This window comes from Kogia breviceps, chromosome 9, assembly GCF_026419965.1.
Source record: "Kogia breviceps isolate mKogBre1 chromosome 9, mKogBre1 haplotype 1, whole genome shotgun sequence".
NCBI lineage: Eukaryota > Metazoa > Chordata > Mammalia > Artiodactyla > Physeteridae > Kogia > Kogia breviceps.
Window position 1 is genome coordinate 58953212 of NC_081318.1, and position 17779 is coordinate 58970990.

Below are 17779 nucleotides of genomic sequence, written 5' to 3' on the forward strand. Positions count from 1 at the left end.
ACACGGGTTCGAGCCCTGGTGCGGGAAGATCCCACACGCCACGGAGCAACTAAGCCCCGTGCGCCACAACTACTGAGCCTGCGCTCTAGAGCCCGCAAGCCACAACTACTGAGCCCACGTGCCGCAACTACTGAAGCCCGCGCGCCTAGAGCCCACGCTCCGCAACAAGAGAAGCCACTGCAATGAGAAGCCCGCACACTGCAAAGAAGAGTAGACCCCGCTCAACGCAACTAGAGAAAGCCAGCAGCAACAAAGACCCAACGCAGCCAAAAAAAAAAAAAGGTTACTAACAAAATTACTGATACATTCTTAGAAACCTTTTTCCCCTTGTATAGTACTTAAAGCTTTATAAAATACTTTAAGGGAAGCAGGGCACTAACATTTATTGAATACTTACTATATCCCAGGCACATTGTTAAGTGCTTCCTATATGAGGCTTACTGAAGCAGCTAGTGTTAGCATTGTACTATATGAGGCTTAGTGAAGCAGCTAGTGTTAGCATTGTAAAGTGATTTGCCCAAGATCCCACAATGGAAAGGACACAGCAAGAGCCCAGGACATCAAATGCCAGTGCCAGGGTCTCTCCCCTGACGCTCCACGCATCCCCCACTCGAGTGCGTGGGCCATCACGGCGCCCATTCCTTCCCACCTGCTCCGCTCCACACGTGAGTTTACTGTCTCTTCCAAGCTGGGAAGGTTTGTGCCACGGCCGGGCAGCCAAGGCGGGAGCTCCTTCCCTAAATTTACACAATATCAGGGCCTCCCTCCAATCTGGTTATCTATTTTGAAGCAAAGTTGAGAAGTCAATCTGTAGCCAAGATACACCGCTTTCATGAAAAATTAATTGTGTGCCAACAGGTGGGCCACTCACACTGTCTCCTTAACCTCTCTCCCAGAGGGTACGTTTTCAGGTGGCGGGGGAAAGTTGGATATTGATGCAGTCGCTGTGGGACGTACGTCCAGCGCTCGCCTGCAGATATTCTAAGAGCCCGGAACCTGCTTGGGAGTGGCGGGAGTCTCCAGGGCCTGGCGAGGGGGTGGGACGGACAAGAAGGGGGGTGGGCCGCAGCCCTCGGCACAACTCAACTTACAGATAAGAAGAGCGGTGATCCCTGAAGAGTGCCAGCCCCAGTCCCAAGGGTGAGCACCGTCAGCTTTGCTATGGCCTGGGACAGACGATGGAAGGATGCACGGAATCAAGGACGCGAAACGGGCAGGAAACCCCAGTCAGCCCGCAGCCTCGGGCCGCCCAGGGATTGGCTCCACCCCTCCCGGCGGCGCAGCTCACGTGGCCCGCCCGTACGCCGGCGGGCTGAGCTGGGCCCAGCGCCTGCGGCCTGGGGCTGCACGCTCCTGGCGCTTTAAAGGGAGGAGACGAAGAACTAGCTGCCTAGACAAGGTAAAAAGGGGAGAACTAGCAGGCTGGAGGAAATGGAGAGCTGTGGGAGAGGAGAGCCAGGCTTTGAGGAGCGCTCACTTTGTGTTAACAAGGGCCTCATCTTTGTGGCTCAGGTTCAGTAACTTGATCACCCACCGTGACTCGGCCAGAAAAAGTACAGAAGGAAGGGAGGGCTGTGATTGGAACCCCTAAGATATATATATATATATATATATATATATATATATATATATTTTTTTTTTTTTTTTTTTTTTTTTTTTTTGCGGTACGCGGGCCTCTCACTGTTGTGGCCTCTCCCGCTGCGGAGCACAGGCTCGGGACGCGCAGGCTCAGCGGCCATGGCTCACGGGCCCAGCCGCTCCACGGCATGTGGGATCTTCCCGGACCGGGGCACGAACCTGTGTCTCCTGCATTGGCAGGCGGACTCTCAACCACTGCACCACCAGGGAAGCCCTAAGATATAATTTTATTCTCACCTGTCTACCACCGTGTGTCACCTTCAGACATCTGGGTATCAAGCATCTCATTCCGCACCACTCCTGACTTTACAGCTCATCAAGTACATCTCTCCAGTGTTCATTGATTCCAGGCACGTGGCTGACATTTATTGAGTCCCTGCTATGTGCCAGAAATCAGTAAAATATATCACTCTTGCATATACCGTGGTATGGATAATGCGAATATGCACTATGGATATGCACATATTCTATGGGGAAGAATAAAGCAGGGAAGGGTATAGGGCATACTGGAGGTATGTTTTCCTAAAGGTTGTCCTAAGAAAGGGACACTTCTATTCATTATCATCAAACTAAGGTTGAGTTGGCCCTTAAGACAAGATTTCAATACAATACTGTTATTTATTTCAGATTCTTTAGGGCCAGGTGTATGGAATGTTGCTTAATAAGTGTTTATTGAATCAGCCAGAAGAGCACTTTAAAGCAGCTGAGGATAACAGTCCTGAGGCACCACCTCCTGGTTCAGAGCCAAGGTGATTACAACACTTCAGATACCGATATCACTACAAATAAAGACTTGTTACAAAGATCAGATTAGCCCTGCCCTGCCTTAAAGTAGGCAGAGTGGTCTGTCTTTGTCAGATTTTCCAGAATCTGATTTCCTGTGTCTACATTGGGAGAATGCAAGTTCAAGGAGGACTTCAGGCAGTCACGTGATGCCAATTCTTGCTTTTATCCATGGGCTGGGCACTTGATTGGCAGTTGGTGCCTTGTGCAATTGAGGGAAGAGAGAGGGAATTATAAATATTTGAACATTAGCTTTTCTCCTGGTCTGGACTGCAGGAGGCTCAGAACATCACAGTTGCAGGAGGTTAATTTTGCTACACAGTTACCAAGGGGCCCTAGGTGAGCTGGACACCTCACTTACCACAGCTCATTCATCTTACTGTAGAAAGAATATTGGGGGTGGTAGATAAAAAGAATTAAGAGGTTTAGTTTCTTGTTGGACTGTCACTATCTTGACTTGCAATAGGTGGATATTACGTAATCTCTCTGCTTCTTTACTTCTATCCATGAGAAAAGCCAGACACATTTTTATTGGTATGTCCAATAAAAATTCATTATTTAGTTATTTTTATTGTCATTTACTTACAGTTCCAGTTACCATATAATTAAGAGTTTACTTTTACCAAACATGTAGACTTTTTGGAATATCTGGACTCTAGAGCACACAGTACAGAGCTTTGTGAAATACGGTGCCTATGAGAAGCTTCCCCTGGTACACAGAAGCCACAGAGCTGCCCTGAAGCATTGAGCCATTGTTGGCATACTCAGTGCTTATCCTGGGCTTCTCAGACAAAGCATTCCGGATGCGAAGTACCTGTCAAGAAAGATCATTCATTAGTAGACTATGAACAAACAGCCATCAGAGATGTTTTCCTTCCCAGATACTCCAGGAGTAATATGTTTCTAAGAAATCAATAAGCTAAAATCTGTACATCTTCAATCTTTTCTTTTTCTTCTTCTGATGAAAGTATCAGTGTCCTAACGATATCTAGTCAGTCAAGTGGACTAGTGATCTCACATTAGCCAAATTCCTCAACAGATGGTTTACACAATTTTGATAGTTCGGACTTCTCTATAGAGAGAGGTAAGAACCGTGAATGCTCTTATCTAATCTTGAGTGACCGGTATTGCTCCCTCTGTGGAAAGGTTCTTGCCTTTGACTGGGCATACAGGATGAGGAGGGAAACATGGGACAAGATAATGAAGGGACAACCAGTTAGCCAGCCAACGCAACCCAGAACCAGTAGATGGTAGTTTTCACAGCTGGACCCCTCCCTCAAGGAAGCATAAAGAATGCATACTTTGGAATTCAATCTGACACATCACTGCCTAGTACTGTTATTGAGCCACAGGATTTACACAGTTTAGTTTGCTAATCAGTAAATACATAAGTGCTCAGGTTTCCAAACAGCCTGGATGAAGTTCACTCAAATAGAGCATGACGTGAATCAAATTAGGATTTAATTGAGGATTAGGATTTCATGAGTCATGAGTCTATATCAACATATCTTATTAAAATAGAATTTCGTGTTTTTTTGTTTTTGTTTTTGTTTTATCTTGAGGAAGATCCTACAACTTTATCTCAGGTTTGTTCCATGGAAATACTCAAGCTGGAACTCATGTAGAAAACATTAGCCTCCACCAAAAATAAAGGGTGTCAGTGATTGTGAAAAAAGAAGGCTTATCTAAAATAAACAAATGGTTAAACTTGAAAACAATTTTCATATCATTCTATGGATCATATTTTCATTCTCTTAAAGCAGACATTGTTGTTGGGCATTTGTAGAAAAGTTATATGTATCACTTTGGGGGGCATATATCTGAGGCCAGGGTAGCTTAAGGTAACAATTCTTCAGGTTCTAGTCTCAGGTTGGACTTTTGTTTCTTTTTATATTTTTTGATGTTTTGGGGTGTTTTGTCTGGGTTTTTTTTTTTTTTGGTTGTTGTTGTTTTTTGTCAAGAAATTGTTGACTAGGGAATTCTCTGGCACTCCACTGGTTAGGACTCTGTGCTTTCACTGGCGAGGGCACGGGTTCAATCCCTCGTCAGGGAACTAAGATCCCACAAGCCATGCGGCAGAGCCAAAAACAAAACAAAAAAAGTTGTGACTAATATGTTAATAAAAGAAACAATTTTTTTTTAATACTAAAGAATAGCAATATTGGAAGCAGAATAACTGTATGTTCTACTTTACCCACTGGGCCAATTACCAGGGTGGGATTTGAATCTCAATTTCCCAACTCCCCAAACCTAGACTCAAACATTCTCCTCTTTGTTCAAACCTTATCTTCTCAATGAGGCATAGCCTAGTCTCCATATTTAATAAGACCTGCCATCCCTCTGTTCACAGTAATCCTGATCCCTTTTACTGTTATGCTTTTTCTTCCCATAGAACTTACCACTTTCAAACTTACTATCTAATTTACTTATTTCTTATGCTTATTGTTCATTGTCTTTCTCCCTCCCTAACAGCAGAGATCTTTGTATGTTTTGTTTTCTGATTATTTTCTAAGCATTAGAACAAAGACTAGTACATTATAAGTGCTCAATAAATTTTTGTGAATAAATCTCTCCTAGTATGTGTGCCAAGAATTTATATCTGTATTTAAATTCACTAGAGATTTTTTTTATTCTTAAGCTCAATGCTATAGAAATTGCAATGCTTTATGCTATTGTTTCTAATGCCATATAACATTCAATGGCATATGATATTATTTTAGAAGAGATTTAAAATAACATCTATAAAATGAGACATTCTTCAATACTATCATATATAATAGAAACTGCGGGCAAAATCTAATTTTGTTATGAGGCTACAGTCATTTAAACCCTTTCATGGGAGCTTCCTATTGGGAAGTATGAAAGATGTTTCCATATATGACTTTCCCTTTGCCTAACTTTAGGGCCTGCTCAGAGCCTACATCCTGATTGGAACTATGATATGGGAATCTGGGTCAATATGAATAATCAAGCTCATATTTTCCCATGATTCCCAATAGCAAGTACAGCCTTTGCAAGGATGGGATATGCTGTTTAGCACTGATGTTAAACTGTCACCAGGTGACTTGAAGGGGTTAATGGGCTGTATCTCCCCATCCTGCCCCAAATCTTTACTCTTTCCATATGCAGAATTTGTTCAGTTCTGGAACATCACATATGACCTGCTAAATTCTCCCAGGTCACCTCAACAAATTGTTTGTTCTTGCTGCTTTTCCCATGAGCTTAGAGAAGTATAGGAACTTACTTCTGACCCTGGAGGATCCTCAGTATTATACATCAGCAGCTTGATGGCATTAGGATGGCATCCTGCCAAAATATCTCCCGTGTCAGGATCAACAGTTAAGTTATCCACTAAGGTGCCCAACTGGATTACCTTCCAACAAAGAGGAAGTAGTGAAGACATTGTTTTGACTTTCTTCCCTACCTCCTTCCTCCCACCAGCTCCTTCTGGCTCCTGAAATTAGATTTTTGCTACTGAATTTTAGAAGTGCAAGCATAATCTCACCAACATTCTTCTAAAATAGTCCCGTTTCCTTCATTCAGGGAGCACATTCCCAGGTCAAGCTTGGGAACTAATGTAATAGAACATGTTGTGTGGGAAGACAGGGTACTTTTACCTTGAGTTGAGTTAAATCCCAGTTGTCATGTTTTTTCATTACATGAATGTTCTTATCCAATACATCAGCTACATAGATATACCTTTGAAGTAAGTAACATTTACATTTAAGCAAGTAGTAATGAGAGATGATACTAACTTTTATTTTGGAGAAGAACTATACAAATTCACAATAGCTCAAAGTGCCACTACAGTGCCTTTCTAAACCACAGTAAAAGATAATGGACTGGTATTTTTAATACTCTTGAAGTGCTTTAAGTAAGCGTTGAATAGGAGATATGACCATAAGGTAATGGAATTGTGTTTCTAGATGACATATAGGCTCAGTCTCATCAGTTAGGAGTCACACTTTATTCTTTAAATTGAATGGAGGTAAGTGGACCTCTCATAAGTCCAATAGAGCCTATACTTCCAGAAACTCAGGCTTGAAAATAAGTAGCAGATGATCATGAAACTCAATCACAATTATTTTTAAAAAGAGGAAGAATACTCAGCGTTGTTTTCCACAGGAATCATCTCTATTATGTCACCTTTACACTTAATATTCATGGTATTCTTCTTTTTAAATAACCTTCCATTTTAAAAACACTTTAAAAGAGTGTTTCTCATAAAATTTTATGCTGCATAAAATAATGTCTTCTCATAGAAAATTCTGTTGTAGTATAACAGTAAGTCTGAAACTTATACAATCCCAATGTCCAATCTAAGTTGGGTCTCCCTCTCCAATAAGGACTTAGGGGTAACTGAACTTAGTATAAGTGATTAAAGACCTTCTAGCCTCATAAGGGGCAGAGGTATCCTGCATTTATACTCTTTTCTAGTCACATAAGAATTTGGAACAAGGACCTTATGTCCTTGAGTCAAAATCCCTCATTTTGTTGGGGTACCCTAAAGTGCAAGAGGGCAATGGTTGGCTTAAGATCACACATTTATTGTGAACCCTGGCCACACTGGATCCCTCCACACATGTATTGACTACTTAAGCCTCAGGAAGTAAGCACTTCTTCAGGGAAGGAATCCATGAAAATGTCAAGGGTAAAGGGTTGGAATTTATAAAAGAGCTTACTTCTTGTCTGGTGAGATGGTGATCCCATTGGGAGAACTAAATCCTTTGGCTACCACTTTAACCTCTCTTGGACTGTAGAAAAGAATGTAAGTCCAATGAAGATCCATGACCATCTCTAATAGTACCAAGAAGTTGGTAAAATAGTGGTCTCTGGTGGCATAGAACTGTTCTGCTCCAAGAACCACAATGTCATTCACACTAAAATGAAAAAGAAATTAAAAAAAAGAGAGAGACAGAGAGAGGAAAAGAAAAAAAAAAACCATGGGCTATTTAAAATCACTAAATCTCAAAGACCAATAAATTCATCAGTTTGAAAAAGTATACATGAACTAGTATGGATTAAAGGATTCCACAGAAAGTACATGACTTTTCATTGCCCTGATGGATTTTCTGTTAGCCATTTGTTATTTTCTCACTCCTCCCTTCCACAGAAATCAGCAAAAACAGACAAGTAGACAAATAAACCTCTAATCTAAATCTGTAGACTTGCGACTGTTTTTTTTTTACAGGTGAAAGAGGGATTCTATAATTCCCAACATACTCTGAACCTGATAGAACAAATCTAGGTTTTTTAAAATTATTATCATTTTTCTTTAAACAATTGCCAAGACTGGAATCAAAGATAAATCGAAGGCACAACAGTTTTGCTCTGGTTTTGTGTTATTCAGATTTTTAAAATTTTTTAATTTTTTTTCTTTTTTTTACAAATACAAATTAAACATGAAAAAACTCTACTTCAAAAAAAAATCTCACAGTTCAAGAAAAGCTTATCAGTTGCATTCTAGACGTTTAAAACCTATCTCACAATTTAAATTTCAGTGGTAAAAACAGTAGGTTTTGGAACTGTTTGGTGATCGCGTATCCAAAGAAAAACTCCACTAACACCTTTTATTCCGTTTTTAACCATATACCAGAGAGAACCTAAATTGTCAATTTTTCCAACGGCAATTTTTCCACACCAGAAGGTAGTCCTGACTCTCAAAGAAGAGACAATTTGGGTTTTTCCTGCCTTCAAAATGTTTATCAAATCCTGCAATTCTCCCAGGATTTTGAAACATGTAGAAAATAAGTAAGAAATATTCCAATGAACGAAACATACCAAATGTCAGTAATAAGCAAGAAATATTCCTTTGGGGAAACTGTTAAAAAAAAATCCAGTCTGTATATGCAAGTAAAGCAGGGAAATGCAGTCTTTTTTTTTTTCTTCTTTAAAAATCAATTTTTCCTAAAATATCATTCCACAAAATTGGAAGTGAAGGACTAAAATGGGGGGGGGGGGGGTAAGGAGCACAGACCATTAACACAAAAAGTAAAATTGTACAAACTTAAGCAGTTTATGATAGACTAGGATCAGATTCCAAGATACCAAAGGTTGGCTGAAGAAATTCACCGTTTTGTGGGAGCTAGGGTTTGTACTGCTGCCTGAAGATCGGTGAAGAGCAATTCACTACCTTGGAGAACTGCCCCTTCCCACTGCAAATCCTGGTTTCTGCACCATGCCTCCGCGGGGTGGGCCTCTCATCCCACCACCCAGCCCACCCCGAGGGCCTCCAGGTCCCTGCAGGTGGTTATCTCCGCGGTCCCCTTCCTGGGTGGCTTGAGTCTTCTTTTCTTCCACTTTCAGATGGACCTCACCTCTGAACATGATGGGCCTGTTGCTAAGCACCTTCTGAACAGGCTCAGACTCATCAAACACAACGAACCCCAAATTGGGTAATTTCCCACTGTTGTTAATATGAAGCTCCACCATATTCCCCTAATTTTGAAAGAAATCTTTAAGCTCTGATCTGTCCACCTCATGAGCAGGTTGCCGATAAAGAGCTGGTCAGGGAGATCAGCTCGGTGCTTTGTGTCCTCCTAGAGGGGTGGGAGGGAGACGCAAGAGGGAGGAGATATGGGGATATATGTATATGAATAGCTGATTCACTTTGTTATAAAGCAGAAACTAACACACCATTGTAAAGCAATTATACTCCAATAAAGATGTTAAAAAAAAATGAAGTAATGTATGTAGCTTCCAAGATGGGAGACTTTAAGAGGAAGTACAAGATCCACCATGCTTCCCTCACTCTTCCACAGTAACCAGCAACTTTTCTGATAAATGAGAGTGTGGTCCTCTCTTAAGGTTCTAAATGAGGACACCATAAAACTGACTCCCTGAATCACCTACACTGGATATGTAGCATGAGTATGAAAACAAGACAAAACTTTGTGGGTTTGAACCATTAAAGTTGCTAGGGTTTTTCTTTTCTATTACTGTAGCAAGACCCAGTTCATCCTGACCTTTATATTTTCTCTGCATAGGTGGGATTATGAGTGTTATTCTTTCTTATTTATGTTCTTCAATACCATTGAAATTTTTAAATGAACCAAGTCTCACTCTTACAACAATTTAAAAAAATCATTTCTATTTTGGAAAAGAAAAAAAGAGATGATGACTAGAAAAAAATGTAAAAAAAAAAAGATTGAACCTGTGTGTGTGTGTGTGTGTGTGTGTGTGTGTGAAGCTTCTGTACTCAGCAACTTTGTAAAATACACAATATTGTCAATAAAGTTAATATGCCACCCTTTCTAGTGGCATTTATGATTTTTAAAAATTTTTATTTTATATTGGAGTATAGTTAACAATGATGTGTTAGTTACAGGTGTACAGCAAAGTGACTCAGTTATATCCATACAAGTTTACATTAAATTTAGGAAAGAAAAATTTGGATGAATCAGGAAATACTTTGAGGTTTTGTTGTACAATGACTTTCCCAATGTTATTGGGCTACTTGTCTTTTAGGTCTCAGCTTACGTAGTCCTTCTTCCAAAAAGTATTAACACCATAGATTAAGTTAAATTCCCTCATAATTTGTTCCATAGCACCTTGTTCTACCCTTTGAAATGCTTGGGTATGTGTTTATCAGGGTACCTCTCAAGGTCCTCTTTAGATCCTCAAAGCCGCACCTGCCCTATTCCAGCTGGCACTATTTCAACCAGCTCTGCATAGGATCTGACAGACTTTCCACAGTGTACCCTTATAGCGCCTTACCTCATGTCTGTTATAGGCCTCTTACTCCCATTTCTAGGCTTCTGTGTCAAATTCAAAGCACAGGATATCACCAGACTTGCCTTGCACATGGGTAAAAAGGTATGTGCAGGAATTAACACCCCTTGAGGCAAACCTCTGACTACTGAGAGATGGGGGGGGGTGGATAAACTCCTCTTCCTTTCTTATCTTGGCCAGATTGTCTTGAAATGAGGTTTGCTTACTGGAGGGCAACCCCATGATTTCAAGCAGTCAGTTGCACTTAGCAGTAGCTGGCTTAACAATGCATTTGCTATAGACTGTCTCCCATATGAGTTTACTGGTGCTGCTGTAACAAAGTACCACAAACTGGGTGGTTACGACAACGCAAATTTACTGTCTCATAGTTCTGGAGGCCAGAAGTCTGAAATCAAATTGTTGACAGAGCCATGCTCCCTCTGAAGTTTCTACTGATGGATCCTTCCTTGCCTCTTCTAGCTTCTGGTAGCCTCAGGCATTCCTTGGCTTATAGATGCATCACTCCAATCTCACTTTCCATCTTCACATGCATTCTCCCTGTGTGTCCATCTGTTTTCTTATAAGGACATCAATCATATTGGATTAAGGGCACACTCAGCTCTAATACGGCCTCATCTTAACTCATTACATCTGTAAGGATCGTATTTCCACATAAGGTCGTGTTCTGGGGTATCAGGGGTTAAAATTTCAACTTATCTTTTTGAGGAGACACAGTTCAACCCATAACACTCCGCTTTCCCTGCCTCAGGCTGGTCTCTGACTTTTGCAACCTGGGCTGGTACTCCCTAACAAAGGAGTTGTGTCTTAAGTTTTCCCTCAGGCTATGCTTTCTGAGGCACTCTTCCCACAAGGTGATGTTACTGCATTTGACCCTCACAATCACCAGATAGGTAAGTCAGGCCTTTGAAGGAATTCCCATTTTGCTGAGGAAAACTGAAGCACAGGTTAAGTGACTTGTCCACAGTTTCTCAGTCACCCAGCAGTGGCAGTCCTGGTCCTCACTGTGCCTCAGAACCCAGCACAGTGCATCATGGGAAAAGTCAACAACTTCAAGTTCTCTTACTTCTTCTGCCTCGCCTTTTGTTGCCCCCAAATTCTATGGGGAGAAATTCAAATGTGTTGTTGAGAAAGAGAGCAAAGGAGAGAAAATGAACTTCCTTCCTTTTCTTTCCCTACTCTTCTACCTCATGGAAAGATTAACCTCTGCTGTTTTAGAACCAGTCTTTCAGCGTTGAATCCATTTTACAAAAGATTCTTCATTGTTTGTTACAGGCTTGAAACAGGCAACCTAGCCAGTAAAAAACTTAAAGAGCCCAGCTTTGAATTCAGATGGGTCAAGGTTTACACCCTAGTTCTACCACTTACAAATTATGTAATTTGGGTAAGTAACTTACCCCAAACTGCTCTAAGTCTCTGTTTACTCATGCTTATTACTAAAGACAGTTGTGAGAGTGAAAGGGAATTAGGGATTTTGGCACAGTGCCTGGCACATAGTCAATACTTTAAAAATGTGAATTTTTATATATGCCTTCAGGGCTTTTTTCAAATGTTACTTTAAAACTTTGATTGAACAAAGGAATGGTCCTTCTGGAGGCTGGTGATAACACCCAATGAGTATGGCTTTCAGAATACAACCTACCAGGACAACTAAAGGGTGTGGGTGTTTAAAGAGCCCAATAGCAGGTTCTGTACTGTTGTCTTACGGAGGATGGAATTAGAGCAACTTTATAGGATTAAAATGCTTTCCAAAAGATTGGAGAATATAAAGATATTCAATACCGAATACAGCAATTTCTAGTGAGGTGCTGGGCAGTGTCACCATGAGAACCTTTAGAAAGCTTTAGAAGAAAAAGCTTCAAAACAAAAGTTTAACAAAGGCTGTGAACTAAAGAAAACAAAGCACACAGCAGAGGCGCAAATTAAATACTTTAATTCCATACCTTATGAGAAGTTCGTGTTTTATAGTTTTCAGGTGTACCAGAAAACGTTGTTGTTCCTCAAATTTAAATATCTCCACAGTGGACTCCATGTGGGGATGATTCACAACATAAAGATAAACAATTTGGTCTAAAGTGGAAAGAAGACACAATTTCCAAGAAGTTTGCTTCTGTTGCAACTATTATTACACCTAGTGTAGAACTTGGTCATGTCCAAGGATTTTTCTTATACATCTTGCATTTGATCCTAGCAACCCATCTGATAGGTAAGTCAAACAAATGCCAGAATCCTCATTTTATTGAAGAAACTGACACTCAGAAGGTTAATGACTTGTCAGCAATTTCATCACCACCCAGTGGCAAAGCCAAGCCCAGATGTTTCTGCAATGCTCCCTTCAGCCTCACCTGCACACCCTCTCTAACAGGAAGATGCAGAACTACAGTGGTGCATAAACACGGATGCAGTTTCCCAAGGTGGCCCCTCAACAAGAGAAGTGGGTACAAGCAAGCAAAGCTTTGCCGAGAATTCTTTTCTGTGAGAACTGCCTACATTGCAACACACGTTCAAGAAGTGTCAGACCTGTCTAAATATTTTAAAATGAACATTTCCCAGATAGAGAATGAACTCCTGACACAAGCCATCTACCTGAGGTTGCAGTAACGATTTAGTTATTCATGAACCCAGTAGACGTGGAATGTAAATACGAATGTAGAAGAAAATAGATTAGCCAATGTTAGGTATAACCAACCTCAGGAATGTTCACCTATCTGTTCTCATACTGGAATGTGAACTGCTGTGAACCGGATTGGGGGCAGTACTCTAGCTTCTCAGAGTACTGTTTTCTGACTTATCAGGAGTTCTAAGTCAGATGCACTCTGGAGTTTGAGTGAGCCTGGGCCCATGCTCCCATTCAGGATTTGATCTGCGTTCATCTCCCCAGTTCCCTTCTTTTTTTTTTTTTTTTTTTTTTTTGTGATATGCGGTCCTCTCACTGTTGTGGCCTCTCCCACTGCGGAGCACAGGCTCTGGAAGCGCAGGCTCAGCGGCCATGGCTCACGGGCCCAGCTGCTCCGCGGCATGTGGGATCTTCCCGGACCGGGGCACGAACCCGCGTTCCCTGCATCGGCAGGCGGATTCTCAACCACTGCGCCACCAGGGAAGCCCCTCAGTTCCCTTCTTGATGGAGTTTCCAATCATGCAGCAGAACAAGCCAGAGCCCTGAGATGTGGGGCTTATACTCAGGGCCCCTGAACCACATGGGCACCTTTACCTGAATTAAGGAAAAGTGCTCCCTCACAGATGAATCTTTCTTTTGGTCTGACCCAACTCTGTTCCAGCACATGGCAACTCTGTTCTAGGGACTTGGCAAGCAGCACCTGAGTAGCATTTAGCCCTCACATGGCCCTTCGACAAGACACTATTGCTGGACACAGCATGAAAAATACATTGCTGCCCTGGCTTTACCCCCTTCTTAAGTCCTCTTTTCATATAAGAGATGCTTGGTGAGAAGACTTGTTTTCTGTCTTCTCATTCATGCCAATTTATGTGTAATGTTTTGGCCTTATGCATTAAATACATAATTAAGGGAGGTCACTAACAAATAAAATAAGTTGTCAATCATAACATACTTAACTTCTGAAAACCTGATTATATGCCTGAGGATTAATCTGTAAACTGGTCCCATCTTAAAAAAAAAAAAAAAAAAAAGCAAAAACAAACCAAAACCAACCCTCACCTCCCCTTCCTCCCTTAAAAAAAACCAAAACACCCACCTCTAACACTATCCCATGGAATAAAATAGCTCCAGGTTAATCTGATCACTCATTACACCTTCTCCAATGAAGCATCATATGTCTAGTTGGGTGTCAGGCAAAAAAGTGATGACTCTCAACTTATTTAAATAGAGCCAGGAGCCCAAATTTCACCTGAATTAAGGACATAGGATTAGAAGTAAGACCATCCGGGTTCTACTCTGGCATTGCCATTTACTAATGACAGAAGTAAAGTCACACTTTACTGCAATGTCTCTAAACTCCATTTCTCCATCTATAAAACTATCAATATCTGCCCTGCCTGACTCATAGGGTTCATTCATTTATTCATTTAACACATGTTCACAGAGCACCTAACATGCTGCAGACACTGTTCTAGACTCTGGGAATCTGGCAATGAACAAGTCACATATGCTTTTATGATGGTTACATTCTAGAGAAGAAAATAGGGAGGAAATAATTAGTAAATAAAAGAATATGGGAGTGGGGAGATATGCCTTCTTCATATAGTTGCACCCACTTGAAAAGTGACAGTTAAGCTTGGATCTAGAGATGAGAAGGAGACCACTATAGAGCAATAGTGGGAGAGGGAAAGAAGGTTGTTATCTTTTAACATTAATAAAAAGCATTAATTACCATTTTGATGAGTGCTAAAAGAGGAATTTCATTGAAAAGGAATATAGCAAGGTTCATAGCCTGAAATAAGATGATGGGAAGGCTTCCCTGAGAAGGTGACATTTAAGCTGAGGCCTGAATGATGAAAAAGAATAAGCCAGAAATAAGTGGAAAGACATTCCAGGCAGAGGATATTACATATGCAAAGGCCCTGAGACATGCAGCATTCTGCAGGACTAAAGGAAATCCAGTGTGACTAGTCCAGAGAGTCAGGGAGACAGTGGTGTCCACTGAGGCTGGAGAGAACATCCAGATGCCAGAATATGTAGGGGTAGCGCCTAGGAAACCATTCTGGAGATTTGGGGTTCAGAGTGACAGGAACAATATGGTGAATTTTCAGAAGGGAGTGACATGATCAGATTTGTATAAAAAATAATGCTTGCTTATAAAAACGGCTTGAGTTGGTATAAGATGGAAAATGCAATCAGGGACCACTGCAGAATCTAGGATAGACATGTTGGGGACTTGGACTGGGATGGTGCAGTGAGGATAGGGAGAGGTCAGCAGCTTGGAGAGATATGTGAGGGTTAAATTGGAAAGAACTTTGTAACTAGTTGACTGAATGCAGCAGGGAGAGGAGAAGAGTCAAGGTTGGGCTCAGGGTTTTATTTTGAGGAATAACATATATATAAAGTGCTTTATAAACTGTAAAGCAATATAAAATTGTTAGGTACAATTATCTTTTAAAGAACGGCTTGCTAGGCAAGTAAACATCATATATTAGATTTCAGGGGAATATTTAACCTACTTAGTAAAATAGTATTCAAGCATTTTAAAAGGTATCCATTTTAAAAATGAACAAGTCTGTTGGTGCAGATGAAAGAATGAAACATTGATCGGTTGGATAAGTGGATTGAGATAATTATTAGTCATTTTTTTATTCATTTAAATCACTCTAGCAAATTTAACTTCAAAATTAACAATGCATTGTAACTTCAGTATGTATTTGGAAGAATTAAAACACCATTTATTTAAAATTTTTGATTTGCAACACTTCCATTTGACCTTCCCTTCACATATTAATAGTTACTACTAGTGAGGTTTCATTCTTCTTATCTTCTACGTGCTCTGTGGACCCACAGATATTTAAAAATTAAGTTAGTCTGGAATTATAAACTATAAAGTAAAAAATAATATTGGAAATTATTGTTTTAAAGCATATACAGTGTATTCATAACTATGCTTTGTTTTCTACATTAGCTTTTTTGAGATATAATTCACTTGCCATTAAACTCACACTTTCAAAATATATAGTTTAGTGGTTTTTAGTGTATTCACAGAGTTGTGCAACCATAACCACTATCTAGTTCCAGAACATTTTCATCACCCCAAAGAGAAACCCCATATCCATCGGCTACCACTTCCCATTCCCCACCCCCCACAAGTCCCTGCCAACCACTAATCTACTTTTTGTCTCTATAAATTTGCCTATTCTGCACATTTAATATAAATGGAATCAATCAATATGTGGCATATAGTGATTGAATTCTTTCACTTAGGATAATGTTTACAAGGTTCATCCATGTTGTAGCATTCATCAATACTTCATTTCTTTTTACTGCCAAATAATATTCCATTGTATAAACATACCACCTTTTGGTTATGCATTCAACATTTCATGGGAATTTGGATTATTTTCACGTTTTGAGTATTAGGAGTAATGTTGCTATGAATATATGTGTGTAAGTTTTTGTATAGACCTATGTTTTCAGTTCTCTTAGGCATGTGCCAAGGAGTAGAGTTTCTGCATCATATGGTAGATCTACCTTTAACATTTTGGGGAACTGTCAAACTGCATTAAAAAGTGACTGCACTCAATCCCACCAGCAAAGTGTGAGGATGCCGGTTTCCCTACATCCTTGCCAATGTTTGTTACTGTCTGTCTTTTTTTAATTATAGCCACCCTATGGGTGTGAAGTGGTATCTCATTATGGTTTTGATTTGCATTTCCCTAATGACTAAGGATACTGAGTATCTTTTCATGTGTTTATTGGCCATTTGTGTATCTCTTTGGAAAGATATACTGAGATCCTTTGTCCATTTTTTAACTGGGTATTTGTCTTTTTGTTGTTGAGATGTAAAAATTATATATTCTGGATATAAGCCTCATCAGATATCTGACTTGCAAATCTTTTTCTCTTATGCTTTAAGTTGTTTTTTCACTTCCTTGATGGTGTCTTTTGAAGTTTTTAATTTTAACCATGTCTAATTCATCCATTGTTTCCTTTTATGTTGCTTTATAAATGTCATGAGATTATTTTCAAAGGTCCTTTAGTTTATATGTTAGATTTCTGAGAACAATATCCCAACTGGTTTTGATGGTCAGATGAGAAGAAAAGGGGGTAGGAGAAAGAGGGTGTGACCACAGCCTAGTCTCCCCCTCTTTAACATGACGTTAAAAAATGTTTTGATACATATTTATTATCTTATAAATATACATCTTCATGGTAAAATAGCATCTTCCCTCCTTTCACATACACGTTGAATAGTTGAGGATGAGTGGTTTGTATTTCCCTCATTTTCCCCTTATTCTTAAGCATTCATGCTTTACCTTTGTCGATGAAAGTACTGATCCCATGTGGATTAAATGATGCTTTGTCAAAACCATCACTGATGTTTAGTGCCTGGACCCTTGGGTTTTGCTCATTTAAATCCATCAAGAAGATTTGTCCTGGCTCATCTCGTGCAAAGTTTGGCATGCCTGGATATTTTAATCCCTTTAAAATATAGAGAATAAGTATGCACATATACACATATCAAAGCAACGTTTTCACATGGAAGCTAAAATCTCAAGGCCTAACAAAAATGTTCAAAGCTCTAAATTTCTTTTAGATTTCTGGGATTTTTCACACTGTCAGGTATTGCCATTATCTGATCTGAGGGATTACCAATGTCATCTAAGCCATTGCAAATGGGAATATGGGAAGAACCTATGTTCAATTTTTATTTGTTTGGTTTTTTTTGGTTTTTTTTTGCGGTACGCGGGCCTCTCACTGTTGTGGCCTCTCCCTTTGTGGAGCACATGCTCCGGACGCACAGGCTCAGCGGCCATGGCTCACGGGCCCAGCTGCTCCGCGGCGTGTGGGATCTTTCCAGACCGGGGCACGAACCCGCGTCCCCTGCATCGGCAGGCGGGCTCTCAACCACTGCGCCACCAGGGAAGCCCCAATTTTTAATATATAGAGAAGGAGTTAGACCAAAAAGCATAATGCAAGAGACTAAGCTGTATTACTTTGTTTGAG

The 17779-nt window shown here is 40.4% G+C and overlaps 1 protein-coding gene across 2 annotated transcripts in view; it reads right to left on the bottom strand.

Moving 5' to 3' along the window:
• Positions 1 to 2946: 2946 nt before the first annotated feature.
• The window catches only part of PON3 (paraoxonase 3), a 30561-nt gene continuing 15728 nt past the window's right edge, over positions 2947 to 17779 (bottom strand). The window contains exons 4-9 of one of the 2 annotated variants that reach the window (XM_059073802.2): positions 17089 to 17254; positions 12093 to 12219; positions 7104 to 7301; positions 6039 to 6120; positions 5666 to 5794; positions 2947 to 3235 (exon numbers count right to left, since the gene is read on the bottom strand). In XM_059073802.2, the coding sequence (XP_058929785.1) occupies positions 3077 to 3235; positions 5666 to 5794; positions 6039 to 6120; positions 7104 to 7301; positions 12093 to 12219; positions 17089 to 17254 (861 nt within the window). In that variant the 3' untranslated portion in view covers positions 2947 to 3076. The remainder of the gene's footprint in view (positions 3236 to 5665; positions 5795 to 6038; positions 6121 to 7103; positions 7302 to 12092; positions 12220 to 17088; positions 17255 to 17779) is intronic. The other variant, XM_067042532.1, reaches the window with a different exon arrangement.